The sequence below is a fragment of the Toxotes jaculatrix genome, chromosome 7, assembly GCF_017976425.1.
Source record: "Toxotes jaculatrix isolate fToxJac2 chromosome 7, fToxJac2.pri, whole genome shotgun sequence".
NCBI lineage: Eukaryota > Metazoa > Chordata > Actinopteri > Toxotidae > Toxotes > Toxotes jaculatrix.
Window position 1 is genome coordinate 26997931 of NC_054400.1, and position 18582 is coordinate 27016512.

At 43.6% G+C, this 18582-nt stretch overlaps 1 protein-coding gene across 1 annotated transcript in view; it reads right to left on the reverse strand.

Annotated features, from left to right (window-relative positions):
* LOC121184955 (voltage-dependent N-type calcium channel subunit alpha-1B-like) overlaps positions 1 to 14003 on the reverse strand; it is a 55975-nt gene extending 41972 nt beyond the window's left edge. Inside the window, 13 exon segments of the mRNA XM_041042888.1 lie at positions 464 to 523; positions 652 to 781; positions 1411 to 1531; positions 2635 to 2828; positions 3872 to 4629; positions 9982 to 10092; positions 11203 to 11270; positions 11441 to 11558; positions 11660 to 11732; positions 12786 to 12917; positions 13003 to 13115; positions 13287 to 13399; positions 13943 to 14003. Coding sequence (XP_040898822.1) covers positions 464 to 523; positions 652 to 781; positions 1411 to 1531; positions 2635 to 2828; positions 3872 to 4629; positions 9982 to 10092; positions 11203 to 11270; positions 11441 to 11558; positions 11660 to 11732; positions 12786 to 12917; positions 13003 to 13115; positions 13287 to 13399; positions 13943 to 14003 — 2052 coding nt within the window.
* Positions 14004 to 18582: the final 4579 nt, after the last annotated feature.

Below are 18582 nucleotides of genomic sequence, written 5' to 3' on the forward strand. Positions count from 1 at the left end.
AGATCTGGCGGAAGAGGCCGTGAAGGGCAGCTTTTGGGTGTAGCTCAGGCAGAAGCATAGGAGTAGGGGCCCAGGAAACACTGTGGGTATCAGCAGGGGGGTGGCAGGGAGATGTACTGAGGTTAAAGGAGAGAAACATTTAACATTTGTAAAGTGTTAATTTTGAACTACCAATGGGTTTAAACACCACTGTGTTAGAGTAATCAGTGACACACAGTAAATGATGATGATTTTAGATGAAAATACAGTGGATTATCAATAAAAAAAGGTAATGCATCCTGATCCCCTGAGTGCACTATAATGGTCACAGTGAGGTAAGGTCCTGGCACTGACTGCCTCCCCGTCCTCTCCTCATTCATCACTTCAGTCTGTAGACAGTTTAACTCAAGAGGAAGAAAAGTGCAGTGAAAGACAAAGAGACACTGAGGTTATTTCTCTTTTAATGGTGCATGTACATGCTTACCTTTATCACCATTTCAAAAGTGAAAACACCAGTGAAGGCGTAGTCCAGATATTTGAGCACCTGCAGAAACAGAGACTGCATTAGCACTGCATAATGTATATGTACATATGTATAGGTGTGGAATAATCAAGTGTATAATATGCATGTAGTGTGCATTTGAGTGTATGTTTATGTGCACTGTGTCTCACATTGTTGCGAGGGGCATTTGTCCAGACAGGGTCCTCTGCTGCTAAAGCGATGCTGCTCATAGCTATGACAACCAGGATGGACATCTCAAAATAACGCAGGGTCACAATGTAGTGACACAACCGCCTCACCCTGCGGAGAAGAAGGCAGGGAAAGACAGACGGGAGACAGGGAGACCAACAGTCAACAGGAGACACAGATTTAACAAAGGTTGAACTGTGGCAGCAGCTTCTGTTTCCTCACCATTTATTATTAAAGTCTAAAGTTATTAAGTCTAAATCTTAGGCTTTAAATAAAGCCAGGATCTCAGTCACTTCATCAAGGACAATGTTTAACAAAGACAAAACCAAGTTCTCATAATGACACCAAACTGAGCACATCCTTGCTTTTTCATTCACTTGTCAAACAAGTGAAGAAATACCAGGATATTTACTATACACAAGCACTGGAGGAATATACGATGGAAATCATGATGCAGATTAATCATTTAAATGTTTCAACAATACCGTATGAATGAAATGAATTGAAACACTGGCTTACAAGAGGCCACAGCCATGAATATAACCTCTCATCTGACTGTGTCGATATAACTAGATGCTGTCACTCTGACTTCATAAATAAAGGTCATCTAAATCAGCAGAGAGCAAGTTTATAGATATGAAATAAAAGAGCTGCCCAGTCTCTGAAGGATCCGACTTCCATCACATACTGGAGGTTCTACAACAAAAAGTGAGTGGACAAACAAGGCTGAGGGGACTCACGGATTGGTCTGTCCAAAGATGAACATAGAACTGTAAGGCAGGATGGGTTTGGGACCACTTTGACCGAGGTCCTCCAGGGTCTTCTCATTCATGGGCATTGTCTCACAGTCAATACTGTTCACTGGGAAGACAGACAGTTCAATTGCAGCAACAATCTGAGAACATGGTGGTATTGAACAGAGTGGAACAGAAATTAGATCTCTTCTTTGTCCTCTTCTAGAGCCCGTACACAGCCCGTAGACTCTTTACCATTAACATTTAACCAAACACAGACTGTCACAGATACATGAGCAAATCAAAATTCTTTGCGATGGGAGTTGTCAGTCTCCAGTGACCTGCTGTCACATGTTTTGGTCATGTATCAGGATCAAGGTGCCAACCACAGACAATAATGTTCCCAGTTCACATCCAGTCCTGTGTTGCATGTTGCTCCCCATTTTTCTTTCCCTCATTTCCTGCTATCTCTATACTGGCTGATAAAAATTTATTTAATATAAAGATCCTATGCTTTTCTATGGGGACCATTTTTCATATAAGCAAGAAACTGGTCATCTGAAATGGATAAACTCAACTTTTTGTGGTTTATTTCCAGTCCAATTTAATTTTACTATTATTACTATACTAGTTTTATTCATTTAATCTTTTTTGTCAACTCGCCATATACATTTTTATTTTTGCCTTTTAGAATTTCAGTGTACAGAGAGCTGTACACCACACAGTTTAACACCTGAATGGCAATGCAATATGATTTATTGAGGATAGTTTTGGCGCAGACACCAACTCCAGGTCTGTTACAGTCCGAGGCTGGAGCAGATCCTGTCAGTGTGTGAGCTGCATGAGGGCGTCTCAACCTTCCCAGGTGTACAAACACATGAGTAATTAAGCCCTCTGTTTGGTCTCAGCATGCTGGTATCCCCGACATGGTGTTCCTTTGGCTCAGAGGAGTATTTCTTTTTGTTTTTCTTTTTTTGCAATTTTCTTTTCCCATTTTATTTCTCATGTCTTTAAAACTTGAATTGATTCGATAGAAATCAGAAAAAATAATTTCCTAAGGCCAAATATTCAATCACTATTCAATCTCTATGAAAGGGAAAAGACCTGATGAATATCTACATCTGTCTAATCTGTATTTGAATTCTCTGTGAACTGTTCTTGTTTTAACTGTGGCTATGAATAAACCTTCGAGTATTCTGAGTCACATTATATGTGCGGCTTGATACTGACTTTGTATGAGGGTGGTCTCTCCAGGTGGGGAGGTGATAGTCACAGGAGGAATTTGGATGGAGCTTCGGCCAGTTCGTTGGACATTCCGCTGGTTGTCTGAGTCCTCTGGTCCGTCAGGAGGCCAGTTGGCCCCCTTAGAGTCCTGCTGAGGGGAGATGGCTAGGGACTCCCCCTCTGAGTCACCAAACCTGTCCCTAGAACAGAGACAGGAGTTTAGATATTAATATACAGAATATTCTCAAATAACATCCCATTCTTAAGTCCCTTCAGGGAAGAAATGACTGTGCTACTTGTCACCACTGTCAGTGACATTTAGTTTGGCTGAATAAAAGCTGTTGGATCTGGATAAACATTTACAGAGCAGGAGCAACACCATTTTGTCACCCCCCCCCCGCCAAGCCTGCAGTCTCCCTTTCCCTGTATGTCTGTGTGAGAGTCTGAGTGGAGACAGGTCTGCTGGACTCAGAGCAGAACCCACCACCAGCTGCATCCCATCCTGCAATCAAGACTTCCACAAAGACCCAGCTCTGCCACTACCACCATGGTACCACTCTAATATATATTTTGCTTGTTGCCTTGTTGCCTTGTTGCTTAATCTGTTCTCCTCTTCCTGCAGTCCTGTCTGCCCCTGTCTCCAGCGGCCCAGCTTCCCATTGTCTGGACACTCTGGTGGGTTCAGCCCTGGCTTTTCCCCTAAGCCACCAGCCCAGTCCCACACGCTCCCAGCCATCCCCTCTGGCTCAAATCCCATCCCTTTAACCCTGCAATAAATACTCTTCTATTCCGCTCCAGTCTCCTCTCCTCCCTGTGTTGTGCACTTGGCTGGAAATTGTCCATAACTCATTCACGATCTGTCCAATCATCATAAATCTTGGTAGATATTTTCAGACTGGATTTGGGAGTAGGCCTACCAAAGCATCCTGAGCCTCACTGATAGTGGACGCCACAGATACCAAAAACATGTATCTCAAAACCTGGAGGACAGGTAGTAACAAAAATCAGGAGTAACATGTTGTGTGGTGCATGTGGGCGTGGTCCGTGACTGTTACCAAAGAAAAAAAACAAAACAAAAACAGATATTAAATGAATATTGAATGAATTCTTCACCACTAATCAGCTACAGCATGACAGAAACTACAACTGGCTTAAATGAGCTTAGAGCCCTCAAAGTCCCAAAGTCTGTTCAGAGGAAAGAGTGCTGACTGTGCGGCAGCTTTGATTTTTCAATCCTTTTTACCTGTGACCATGAGTCTTCTCTCTTTCGTTGGACTCCTCTCCCTCAACTGTGGATTGGCCCCTGGATCCATGAGTCCGATGTCTCCTCCTCTCTCCATTGGCGCCGCTGTCTCCCCTGGAACTCCTGTCCCCATCCCTGTGAGAAGAACGTCCATCTTTGTGCCGGGATCTTCGCTCTCCCCTCCCTCCACTGTTCACTGTCCCGTTGCCCCCTCGGGACTGCCGGTGTGAATGATGATGGCGATGCTCTCTCTCGCTCGTGACTCCTCCACCTCCGCTGTCATCCACCGAGCTCTGATGGTGATGCCTCCTGCCTCCCTCTCGGCTGCGGGACCTCTCGCTCTTCCCCTCTTTGCCCCGACTGCCATCATAATCTTTGGAGCGACTGTGATGGACGTGGTGTCTCCCACCAGTGTCACCGTTATCATTTGTCTCCTCTTTATTTCTGGTGCGGTCCCTGTCTCTGTGGCGGTGGTGGCGGCGAGGCTGGTGAGGCACAGGAGGGTCGGCGGCAGTTTCACCCTCCTCTGGCATGCAGGGCTTATGATGGTGGTGCTGGTGGCCGCCCAGCATAGGCCCGTCGCAGGGCTCGACAAGCAGTGGCCGGTCGTGGTGGGTCTTGTGGGGGGCCGAGGACAGACGGAGGCGCTCCTCAGGCTCCAGTTCACTGTACAGGGCCTCACAGCTCGCCCGGTTCTGCCTCCTCAGCTGGTTGGCCCTCTGCTCCCACACCGACATTGTCTTCATTGACTTCTGCTGCTCCTTACTAAGGGAGGGGCAGAAGAAACAGACAAATCACAACCACTGAAAACATTGACACCACAATACAAAATCCCATGCAAATTATTTACCAATCCCTCTACTTTGATATCGGTGACAGAGTTTTTTCACAACACTTGTCTTTTCTACAAAGGATTTAAGCATTTCCAATGGATACACTGGCAGGCACGGTTTTCTATTGAGTTGTGACACATTCAGTATGTATGTACTTTATACTTCATGGCACATAAAACCTGCAGTATATTTCATTTTACATCCCACGATGGCACACATAGTCCCTACATGCTTGAATGATTTACAGTATGAACAAGGTGCAATGGAGCTTTCAACACAGCAAACCACTGCGTTCACTTATCACAGTTGTACTGTGGAGAGGGCTCATCCATGGATATGTCTGAACAAAGGCCAAGCATGGCCACATAACCATGCTGTGACATGCAGCACCTTTTTTTTTCTGTCAATGTCTGTGTAATACAGCACTGTGAAATGGCTGAATGCATGCACTGTTGACTCTGTGTGAACTTTTAACAGTGCTATCTCTTCACATTATTTTACAGTTGGAAAATGACATGTAACCATGCCATCTCCGAACGTGGCATTGGGTCAAATAAGTCAGATTATAAGGACAGAATGTAACTTTAGTCCATGCTTTCAATGCTCCATCATCCTGCCCTTACATTCTTCATACTCACCTTCTACATATGTAAAACTATGTAACACACTGCACTGTGATCCTGCTAAGAGCGTAGATGGACAACATGGGACTGGACTCACTGAATGAACGGGAAAGCCCGTAACATGGTGTGTATGACAGCAATGCAGGGCAGGTCTGTTTTATTTATGTGGTCTTGCTTTCAAAGGATGTAAATAATGAGAAAATGATTATGTATGTTTTTACGTATGTAATCATCATCATCATCATCACCATCATCCACCACCTTGCTAGCAGGCGGCTGGGTTTACCTCAGGAAGTGATGGACTGGGGTGCAGACATAACTCCTACAAACACATAAAGGGAGCAACATTGAAACAAACAGAGGGAGAGAAGGAATTTCAAAGGGACAGAAACAAGTTACAGACAAAAGCACAGAGGGAGCAAATAAGCTTCAGGAATCTGACGAGGGGAGAAACGTGTACAGTAGAGATGCAAAATTATACAAAAACTCCAACAGAAATTGTTTGTGCTGAGAGGGAGCAGGGTAATAATGGGGGGCAGGAGATAAAAAATACTGAACTCTGAATGCAAACTTGTGCCGTTACAGTGGAAAAGAGCTGTGTAATGTTTGGCTTGACTGATCTGATTGACCGTTCATAGCATTATTTCACTATGGGATCTGCCTCCATTGCACTGAAGTAAACTATAGTTTTGCATAGTCTTTGTCGCAATGCAAGAGGTGCATGAGAGCATATCCCACACTGAGACATCGCACTCAAACTACTCATAGAACCAGGGTTGCACAAGTAACTGAAGAATGTGTATATATGTGCTACTAGCTGTCATTATTTATACAAATGAAATTACAGAACAAACAAATACTGAAAATAGTACAAAAATGACAGTTTTATGGCCAATTACAACACTAATTCTGTCTTTCAGCTGTTAGACCCTCAGTATCTGCCAGACCTAAAGCTGCTTTATAATTACAGAGTGAAGATGTGTGATCTGATCTGAGATTAGGGGGGCAAACCCTTTCTTGCTTGCTGGCAACAAATATTGGATATCACAGAATCTGCAGCCTAAAGAAGGAAACTCTTAGTTGCTTATCTCAGTATCACTTACTGAAAGTGCTACAACAATTTTGGAGATAGTCTGGTAAAGTGTATGCAATCTAGTAACGAATTATTGTTACAGTGTAATCTATGTATTTACACATGACCACAGTAGGCGTAAAGACACCTTAGTTGATGGCCAAGTGAAAGGTCACTTGAGAGCTTTCTACCAAATCTTCATGGTTATAAGGTTAATGAGGTTTCATTTAGTGCTTTTGTTGCTTTGAAGATTGTTGCATTTAACAATACAGAATATGGGAAACAACTCAATTTTTTAAAAATTGTTTTCTTATTGTCAACAAATCCAATGAAAAGATTAAAACCAACAGTATGCTAGCTTGTCTCGGTGGCTTTAAGCCTCTAGCTCATTGCTTACTGAAGACGTAAACCTTTAAACCTCACACCTCACAAATATATAATTTCATTTTTTAAAAAGTTTCAGTAATTTCCTCAAATAGCTGGTCACTGTGGTTTTTAGCAAACGTTACTCAATAGTTCATTTGTTGGAGACTGTTTTGGTGCACTAATCTGTATCCGAGGCAGCAGGATGGTGCATGTGGGATTGAGACAAAATAAAAACATTCGTATGAATGTGTGTGTGACCGGGTGAATGTGGCCTGTAGAGTAAAGTGCTCTGAGTGGTCGATAAGATCAAACAAGACAAGAGAAGTGCTACATAAATACTCTCCATTCATTTTCATGGGAATTGTTGACAATATGAAAATTCTATAAAATTTCCCCAGCAGCGTGAGTCCACTAGTGTCACTGTCAGCCGTCAAAGTCCCACATCGTTCTGACTCACCACAAATCACTGTACAAATAAGAATGATAGTAACTGCTATCAAAAGCTGCTGTGTTTCTACTGAGCAGTCCCATTCTTTATCTGTAAAACACAAGCATACAGCTGACACTGCAGTTATAACGTACAACACATATTTACAACCAGCTTGGGAAATGAATCATATCACATACAGAATGAACAGTGATATGTAGCATCTTGAGATTTACAGAAGAAGAAGTGCAGTCAGTGAGAAATCGCTCTGAGACAGAAGGATGTGGATCACAGACAGTCAGATACTACCATCACTGACAAAGACACTTGTGACCCTTGTTGTCCACAGGGAAATAATGAAAACACAACACGTGCATGGAAATACTGAAACACACACACACACACAGCTCTGTGAGCACAGAAGAGCTGCCACGTTCTTTTGGACAACTCACACAGAAGAAAGACATGATGACACCAGAAGAAGAAAGGGTTTAGCAGCAGAAGAGAAGGAATGAGAGAAGGATCATGAGAGGACTTTAAAAAGTGTATCAGAGAGGTAATAACTCACAGTGAGTTAACGCTGCAGATGGATGAGCTGCTAGAATGCGCGTTACCTCGACTGCGTGTTAGAAAACTGCACATGCACAAAACAAAAATGGGGGAGGGGGGAGGGGACATCATTTAGGATGAAGTCAGGGAAACAGCCAGACACCATTCGACATTTCTCTGCTTGTCCGTTAGCCCCTCCCATCACATTTCAATGTAATGAACAGTCAAAGCTCAGAAACACAAAACTGAGACTGAACCAGAAAGGAAATGTCACACAAATGGGCCATCAGGGACATTTTGACTTATATGCTACAATGAGGAAGGGAAATACTTGTACAGCCCAGTCATGACAGAGTGGAGTTACACTGAAATCTATAAACACGCACAATTTCACTGAGTGGTGCAAAGGCAAACTGAATTGAATTATAGATGTGTAGACACAGAGTGGTGTGGATACAGGAATAATTTCATGGGTGGAGCTGAAAAAAAAAAATTCTTTATTTAACAAAAATTCTGACATTAGTATTAAATCCATAACTGATGCCAATGTCTCACTGTGTTTCTGTAAATAAGATTTCATTTAACTGGGCACACTGAAAATGCATCTGGTTTCAGTTGTGGGCCAGAACCTCCACTCACACTGACACAGTCTGTTTTCCAAACCAGTTCTCAAGTAGCCCTTGCATTAGGTTTGGAGTCAGGACCTACAGTCTCAAAGCTGCTTTTTGTTGTTGATATACTATCTGATATATTATCCCCTTGTAAAATTGTTATGGTGAACATGGAGCAGTGGCTTATTTACACATCCAGCAGACAGTGCTTCCAGATTAAAGGTGTACTGTTCCTTTTCCCAAACCTTCTTCGTTGCCGTGGAGAACTCAGGACAGCTGCCATGTTCTCCAAAAAAAAAAAAAAGCTCAAGAATTCTGTTTGAGGTTCAGCTCCACCAGTGAAATTATTTATGCCTGAGGAGCAGCAATCTTATGTTTGTGTTACACAACCTTTATGTTCACAAATGAGCCTTAACAGCTAATGCAATAATAACAGTTTGTTACAGAATACAGAGCAGTGCACAGACTATGTTGTCATTCTTCTACAGAAACACAACAGTATCTTAAGAAGAATGGACAGTTCACAACAATGCAATGTAAATGCTTCTGTACATCTTATGTTGACTGCTGTAAACCAAAATAATGAAACAAGGATAAATTAAACTGACAAGAACTAAAACAATACAATGACTACACCAATAAATGTATGAAATATCACTTAACATTATAATACGCATCATGTACTGCCTGGAGAATCTACAGTTAGTCCATAATTAGCCTTGTGAATGGTTATAATTAAAATTGCACAACAGCTTCAGTATCTTTGCTTCCTCTGAAAAGCTTTTTGTTAAATATCTGTCCATCCCAGTATCATATATGCTGTATGTCTGTGCCCATGGTTGGTTGTCAGAAATATAATGGGATCTCATGGGCGTACTGGTTGTTTAAGAGTGTAAAACATTTCTCATTTCACTTGTGAGTAGTATTTTGTCTGCTGATGTTATGATTCTTCTCCGGGACCCTGCAGAACTCTACAGCAGAGGCCATTTGGGAGGCAGAGAGCGGGGGATCTGCTTTGTGAAGAAAAGACTGTGTGGGTGAGCAGAGTAGCACTGACTTTCACTGGGACATTGACTCTGAGAATGTTAATCAACATCATGCTTCAACATGTGGCTGTCATCTGGGAAAAGCAGCCCCGAGAGCTAAATCAAACAGGGACCAAGTACGAAGATATCAAAAGAAAATTCTGACTATGCTGTCTGTTTGTCTAAATATTCTGCTTCCCTGAAATAAACAGGAAAAATAACGACCTAGAGATGTTAACATTCTGCTATATTTATACTGAATTATTGGAGGATTCTGTATACATAGCTGTTTTATATTTTTGCCTTTCATCTTTATTTTTTGCTCCCATTTTTTAGGCTAGGGTTAAGGGTTTGTGCCCTAAGCTAAACGCTAACCTGAGAATTGAATCACCGAGCAGGATGGACGTGTGCCCTGCAGAGTCATGAGTGCTGACATATTGGTGAACTGCTCTTTAGCATGGGTAGCTGTAGAACTAAAATTCCCAGAATTCCCATGTGTCTTTTTTTTTTTTTTTTTTTTTTTTGTGGGTGAGAGCTGAGCAATAAAAGAGAAGAACAGAGATTTCAGAAAGGCTGGAACGAACATTAGATAACAGAGGTTGACTTACGCTGTGATGGAAATGTTAGCGGCTGACATGGGGCTGACCTCCTTTACCTCCTTGGCCTTCTGGAGGGTGAGTTTCTTATTGATGGCCTCCTCCTGCTCTTCCTCATCCTGGACAGTATTGGCAAAATACATACATACCATACATACAGTACAAATAGCACAAGTTTACCTGCTATTTTGATCAATTCAGTATAATAGTATATACGTTTTCGATTCACTCATTTCACCTACTCGCTTCCACTTTCCTGTTTGGAAGGCTGTTAAACTACTGTCAGTGAAACTCAACACTGCACAGATTCATGCAGTTTCACATCAGAACAAGAGTCTTAGAGTCTGACAGCTGGTCAGTGGACCTAGTTTTACCCTTTCCTGGTGCTTTTTAATGTTAAAAACCTGTGGAAAGTTTCACGGAGAGCAGCTGAACAGCAATCAATTTAAAAAGAAAGAAAGAAGTGAAATGAGTGAGTGATTAAAAACAATATTTTTATTAGAGCACAGAAAGTGAGAGCAGCAGAGGGCTGAGAATGGCATGACTCTGATGTTATATGATGCAATTAGTGCTGAAATAAATGTTAATTATACTAAAATTATTGTGAATTATTATAGAACAGGTGATTCTACAACCCTCCCCCCAGTTTTTCACCCAGCCCTGAACAACCACCGGTCTTTATCACTACTGGCCTACAATTCCAGACTGTCATTATTTTAGGAGCCACTTTTATGGAGTCATTTCATTGATTTTCTTCCGTTTTTATGAATAAGATCTGATTTGTTCTTACTCAGTATGATTTGTAACTGGACACGACGTGTACACAGAGATGCTGCAGGATTAATCAATAAGACTACAGCCTCTTAAGAAGTCAGTGACACAGTGGATAACAGCTTCTTCCTCAGTGTGAGGTGTTAACAGCTGCCGATTATGTTGAGTTACAGAGGCAGCATTACATCAGTCATACTACAGTAGCCCCCCCCCCCACCACACACACACACACACACACACACACACACCTCCAAAGGGAACAGTCTTGCGAAACCAGTTACCCAAGTTACCCTCATATCCTATGAATATTTACTATGTTGTAAAGAAAGGGGATAAAAAAAGCAAGTAACTGTGGGATATGATTTAAGCTATATGACTTCTGCTGACGGCTGCTGTTGGGTAAGACAGTGCTACTGCCTCATCCCAAACCCCTATAAAGCCATAAAGAATCACTGTACCTTAGTGAGCTCCTGGGCATTTGCAAGGTTATCAACAGCGATGGCCAAGAACACGTTGAGGAGTGTGTCTGGTTATTTGTGGGTTCAGGAAAAGATTATAAATGTCTGATAAACACAGAAGCAGCGTTTATAATTGCAGCTGTTCTTCAAATCAATGATAAATTCGTTCACTGTGCTATAAGGCTGCCTGACAGCCACAAGGCCCAGTCGATCTGGATCGATCAATGGGGCAGGATACAGTTTCCAAAGAGAGTGAGAACGATGAAATAAATGGAGGAGAACATTCCCCCATGAACGCCCCCCTGCGACTCGATGCCGTGGTACATGACTGCGTTCCAGTCTTCCCCAGTTAGGATCTGCAGGAGAGACACAGGGCTGGTTTCTGAGTCTAGCTCAGAGGAACAAGCAGAGCAGGATGAAAAAAAAAAAAAACATGCATGATGGAGTTGACCTTTACCTGGAAGACGGTGAGAATGGCTGCTGGGAACGTGTCAAAGTTAGTTGTCGGCGTTTCGTCTTCAAAATTAAACCTGCAGGGAGAAAATTAACAGTCTCTGAATGTAATCAAACTCCAAAGCCATGACACAGTCACATTCACTCCTCCACCTACAGCTGGATCGGGCACTTTATTATCCTCTCCATTAGCCTGTTGCACATTATTCCAGTGCAATATATGCCCATTACATTTGTGTCATCTGAGTGCCTGGTCTGTGTGACCTTATGGATGATGTCTGAGTGTTTATTCTTCTCAAATGGATGAGTTTGTGCTAATGCTGACATTTTGTATCTCTGTCTGTCTACTGGGACCTAATTACATCTCCCCCCAAAACCGAGGGATGCAAACAGAGAAGGCTGGGATGGCAGCAGAATCTGTCTTGTGCCTTCTGAAAATCTGAGAAAGCTTCTTTCTGTCTGAGTCTCATTAAAAGACAGCCACAGAGAGGAGAGAGGGAAAACTGCATTTGTTCCAGAGGCCTGCTCTGAAATGTGTTTTTATTTTCATCATATTCTGCTGGGAGTTTTTACTCCTTTAATTATTCCAAGATTCTTTTTAAGATTCAAGTATTCACTGTTATATTTTAAGACTTAATTTCTAACTTGTGTATATGTCCCATTATTTCAAAGTGCAGAGAGATGCTGACAGCAGCTGAGGGCTGAATCATGATGCTCTGTCCATGTTTCTAGAATAAGTGACAAAATATTATATTCTTCTTTAACCCTTTGACCTCTGGGCTGTTTTTGCTGAGTTTTTTTTTTTGAGTTTGTAGTTATAACGTTGCTTTTTTTTTTGTTTTGTTAGCCCACTTTAACCTGCAGGAGTTAAAGTGGGCTAACGAGTGAGAGAATCTGTCAAACAGCCAAGAAGTACAGCTGTCACAGATGATGCTAACAGATAAGTAGCCAGATGCTGTTACACTGTCAAAGGATGGAAGGACGAGAAACTCACGATCCATTCAAATCAAATCCATTAAGCCTTGTTTTACCAGAGTCATTCTGTATGGAGTCAGTGTAAAGTCCCTCAAGATGGCTGTGTTTTATTTCTTCACTACGAGCAGCAGCAACATTAGAAATAAATTACTCACTGGCCACCAAACAGCTGCATGCCCAGCAGAGCGAAGACCACGATGAAGAGGAAGAGGAGGAACAACAGGCTGATGATAGACTTCATGGAGTTGAGCAGAGATACCACCAGGTTCCTCAAAGAGTTCCAGTACCTACACACACGGAGATACACTGTATGAACATATATGACGTAATCAGTGATCCCCAGCACATAAACAGATATATGCGCTGACTCACTTGGTGACTTTGAAGATCCTGAGCAGTCTCAGAGCTCGCAGGACACTAATCCCAAATGAGGCCCCAGGTTTGATGGCAGCCCAGATCACCTCAAAAATACTGCCAATAATCACCTGTGAACACATTCTGATAAATACAGCTGGCAAGCACTTTATCCCAAACACTTTACTCTGCCAATAATCAAACACATTTTTCTTCTGAAGCAGCAGCAGCCCTGAATTACATGAATTACACTACACATGCTCATGCATTGATTGAACTCCCAGCCGAACAGGAAGACTCACCCCAAAGTCAAAACAGTTGAACGAGGAGTGGAAGTAGTTCTGGGGTCCGAGGCCGTACATTTTCATGGACATCTCTGCCAGAAACAGGCCCAGGAATACAAACTCAGCCAAGTCTGTCCAGGGAGAAGAAGAAAACATACAGATCAATGAGCAGGTTAAAAAGAGCTCTGCTGCTGATCTTCACTATTCAATAGAGCTGAGCTTCTGCTGCCTGTTCAGCTGTGCCCACAGCGAATAAGACGCTCAGATGAGTCCCACAACGTCAATGAGGAAACACACACACCTCAAAGGGGGGATGCCAGTGGGAATGACCTGAATCAGCCACATGCTGATTACTGAGTTAGGAACTTGCTCTGGTGGTGGTAGGTCTAACATTATGCTCCTTTTAAATTGATAAGTATTTATTGCATCCTTTAATATCATACATATTGTATAGCTGCTGTGCTGTGTATGTATATATTGTATGTTGTATATTGTAAGTCTTTACTGTACTGTATACTATAACAATTCATCAACAAGTGAGCCCAAATAGTGTATAGCTAATTTTTTAATTAGCTGAATAAACTGAAGAAGTTTTTTTTTTTTTTGCTGAGGGTGATGTTGTTGCTCATCAGCATTTTGGACCCATATAGGGAAAACACATTTTGGGGACTGACAGCCGTTCATGCAGCACTTTCCGACTTCCGGATTTGTCAGGAAACATCCCAGCACTCTCATGCTACCACACATATATGTAACTATAGTTGTCAGATGATTTGCATATAAGTCTCTCATACAGATCCTTGACAACCCTAAACAAAAGTACCACTCTCCCAACTCACTTATATGGGGGAACTTCAAATGCTCATAACTCTGGAACCGTAAGTCCTAGAGACTTAAGGGTGGTACCATTGGACTCGGGGTACACACAAATGGGGGGGGGGGGGGTAGGACAAGGTCTCATGTCTCTATCTTGCTCCCTGAGGATGGGTCAAAACTGACCCTTGTTAAAACCCCAAATTTTGACTCTCCCAACTCACTTATATGGGGGAACTTCAAATGCTCATAACTCCGGAACCCTATGTGCTAGAGACTCAAGGGTGGTACCGTTGGACTCGGGGTAAACACAAATGGGGGGGTAGGACAAGGTCCCATGTCTCTATCTTACCCCCATGAGGATCGGTCAAAACTGACCCTGATTAAAACTTCAAGCCCTGTACACTCTTGACAACCCTAAACACCAACTTCACCTTGAAAAAAAGTACCACAAAAAGGGGGGTCCAAACCACTCCTAAGGTTCTGAAACGTGCTCCTAGACACTTTCTGGGGGAACACTTTTGGCATCTCACACTTAGGAAAATTTTGACTCTCCCAACTCACTTATATGGGGGAACTTCAAATGCTGATAACTCTGGAACCCTAAGTCCTAGAGACTTAAGGGTGGGACCGTTGGACTCGGGGTACCCACAAATGGGGGGATAGGACAAGGTCTCATGTCTCTATCTTGCTCCCTGAGGATGGGTCAAAACTGACCCTTGTTAAAACCCCAAATTTTGACTCTCCCAACTCACTTATATGGGGGAACTTCAAATGCTCATAACTCCGGAACCCTATGTGCTAGAGACTCAAGGGTGGTACTGTTGGACTCGGGGTACCCACAAATGGGGGGGTAGGACAAGGTCTCATGTCTCTATCTTGCGCCCTGAGGATGGGTCAAAACTGACCCTTGTTAAAACCTCAAATTTTGACTCTCCCAACTCACTTATATGGGGGAACTTCAAATGCTCATAACTCTGGAACCCTAAGTCCTAGAGACTTAAGGGTGGGACCGTTGGACTCGGGGTACCCACAAATGGGGGTGTAGGACAAGGTCTCATGTCTCTATCTTGCTCCCTGAGGATGGGTCAAAACTGACCCTTGTTAAAACCTCAAATTTTGACTCTCCCAACTCACTTATATGGGGGAACTTCAAATGCTCATAACTCCGGAACCCTATGTGCTAGAGACTTAAGGCTGGTACCGTTGGACTCGGGGTACACACAAATAGGGGGGTAGGACAAGGTCCCATGTCTCTATCTTACCCCCCTGAGGATCGGTCAAAACGGACCCTGGTTAAAACCCCAGATTTTGACTCTCCCAATTCACTTATATGGGGGAACTTCAAATGCTCATAACTCCGGAACCCTATGTGCTAGAGACTCAAGGCTGGTACCGTTGGACTCGGGGTACACACGAATGGGGGGGTAGGACAAGGTCCCATGTCTCTATCTTACCCCCCTATGGATCGGTGAAAACTGACCCTGATTAAAACTCCAAGCCCTGTACACTCTTGACAACCCTAAACACCAACTTCACCTTGACAAAAAGTACCACAAAAAGGGGGATCCAAACCACTCCTAAGGCTCTGAAACGTGCTCCTAGACACTTTCTGGGGGAACACTTTTGGCATTTCACACTTAGGAAAATTTTCACTCTCCCAACTCACTTATATGGGGGAACTTCAAATGCTCATAACTCTGGAACCCTAAGTCCTAGAGACTCAAGGGTGGGACCGTTGGACTCGGGGTACCCACAAATGGGGGTGTAGGACAAGGTCTCATGTCTCTATCTTGCTCCCTGAGGATGGGTCAAAACTGACCCTTGTTAAAACCTCAAATTTTGACTCTCCCAACTCACTTATATGGGGGAACTTCAAATGCTCATAACTCTGGAACCCTATGTGCTAGAGACTCAAGGCTGGTACCGTTGGACTCGGGGTACACACAAATGGGGGGGTAGGACAAGGTCCCATGTCTCTATCTTACCCCCCTGAGGATCGGTCAAAACTGACCCTGGTTAAAACTCCAAGCCCTGTACACTCTTGACAACCCTAAACACCTACTTAACCTTGAAAAAAAGTACCACAAAAAGGGGGTCCAAACCACTCCTAAGGCTCTGAAACGTGCTCCTAGACACTTTCTGGGGGAACACTTTTGGCATTTCACACAGGAAAATTTTCACTCTCCCAACTCACTTATATGGGGGAACTTAAAATGCTCATAACTCAGTTAAAACTGACCCTTGTTAAAACCTCAAATTTTGACTCTCCCAACTCACTTATGTGGGGGAACTTCAAATGCTCATAACTCTGGAACCCTATGTGCTAGAGACTCCAGGCTGGTACCGTTGGACTCGGGGTACACACAAATGGTGGGGTAGGACAAGGTCTCATGTCTCTATCTTACCCCCCTGAGGATTGGTCAAAACTGACCCTGGTTAAAACTCCAAGCCCTGTACACTCTTGACAACCCTAAACACCTACTTAACCTTGAAAAAAAGTACCACAAAAAGGGGGTCCAAACCACTCGTAAGGCTCTGAAACGTGCTCCTAGACACTTTCTGGGGGAACACTTTTGGCATTTCACAGGAAAATTTTCACTCTCCCAACTCACTTATATGGGGGAACTTCAAATGCTCATAACTCTGGAACCCTAAGTCCTAGAGACTTAAGGGTGGGACCGTTGGACCCGGGGTACCCACAAATGGGGGTGTAGGACAAGGTCTCATGTCTCTATCTTGCTCCCTGAGGATGGGTCAAAACTGACCCTTGTTAAAACCTCAAATTTTGACTCTCCCAACTCACTTATATGGGGGAACTTCAAATGCTCATAACTCCGGAACCCTATGTGCTAGAGACTCAAGGCTGGTACCGTTGGACTCGGGGTACACACGAATGGGGGGGTAGGACAAGGTCCCATGTCTCTATCTTACCCCCCTATGGATAGGTGAAAACTGACCCTGATTAAAACTCCAAGCCCTGTACACTCTTGACAACCCTAAACACCAACTTCACCTTGACAAAAAGTACCAGAAAAAGGGGGGTCCAAACCACTCCTAAGGCTCTGAAACGTGCTCCTAGACACTTTCTGGGGGAACACTTTTGGCATCTCACAGGAAAATTTTCACTCTCCCAACTCACTTATATGGGGGAACTTCAAATGCTGATAACTCTGGAACCCTAAGTCCTAGAGACTTAAGGGTGGGACCGTTGGACTCGGGGGTACCCACAAATGGGGGTGTAGGACAAGGTCTCATGTCTCTATATTGCTCCCTGAGGATGGGTCAAAACTGACCCTTGTTAAAACCCCAAATTTTGACTCTCCCAACTCACTTATATGGGGGAACTTCAAATGCTCATAACTCCGGAACCCTATGTGCTAGAGACTCAAGGGTGGTACCGTTGGACTCGGGGTAAACACAAATGGGGGGGGGGGTAGGACAAGGTCCCATGTCTCTATCTTACCCCCCTGAGGATCGGTCAAAACTGACCCTGATTAAAACTCCAAGCCCTGTACACTCTTGACAACCCTAAACACCAACTTCACCTTGACAAAAAGTACCACAAAAAGGGGGGTCCAAACCACTCCTAAGGCTCTGAAACGTGCTCCTAGACACTTTCTGGGGGAACACTTTTGGCATTTCACACTTAGGAAAATTTTCACTCTCCCAACTCACTTATATGGGGGAACTTCAAATGCTCATAACTCTGGAACCCTAAGTCCTAGAGACTTAAGGGTGGGACCGTTGGACTCGGGGTACCCACAAATGGGGGTGTAGGACAAGGTCTCATGTCTCTATCTTGCTCCCTGAGGATGGGTCAAAACTGACCCTTGTTAAAACCTCAAATTTTGACTCTCCCAACTCACTTATATGGGGGAACTTCAAATGCTCATAACTCCGGAACCCTATGTGCTAGAGACTCAAGGCTGGTACCGTTGGACTCGGGGTACCCACAAATGGGGGGGGTAGGACAAGGTCTCATGTCTCTATCTTGCTCCCTGAGGATGGGTCAAAACTGACCCTTGTTAAAACCTCAAATTTTGACTCTCCCAACTCACTTATATGGGGGAACTTCAAATGCTCATAACTCTGGAACCCTAAGTCCTAGAGACTTAAGGGTGGGACCGTTGGACTCGGGGTACCCACAAATGGGGGGGTAGGACAAGGTCTCATGTCTCTACCTTGCTCCCTGAGGATGGGTCAAAACTGACCCTTGCTAAAACCCCAAATATTGACTCTCCCAACTCACTTATATGGGGGAACTTCAAATGCTCATAACTCCGGAACCCTATGTGCTAGAGACTCAAGGGTGGTACCGTTGGACTCGGGGTACACACAAATGGGGGGGTAGGACAAGGTCCCATGTCTCTATCTTACCCCCCTGAGGATCGGTCAAAACTGACCCTGATTAAAACTCCAAGCCCTGTACACTCTTGACAACCCTAAACACCAACTTCACCTTGACAAAAAGTACCACAAAAAGGGGGGTCCAAACCAC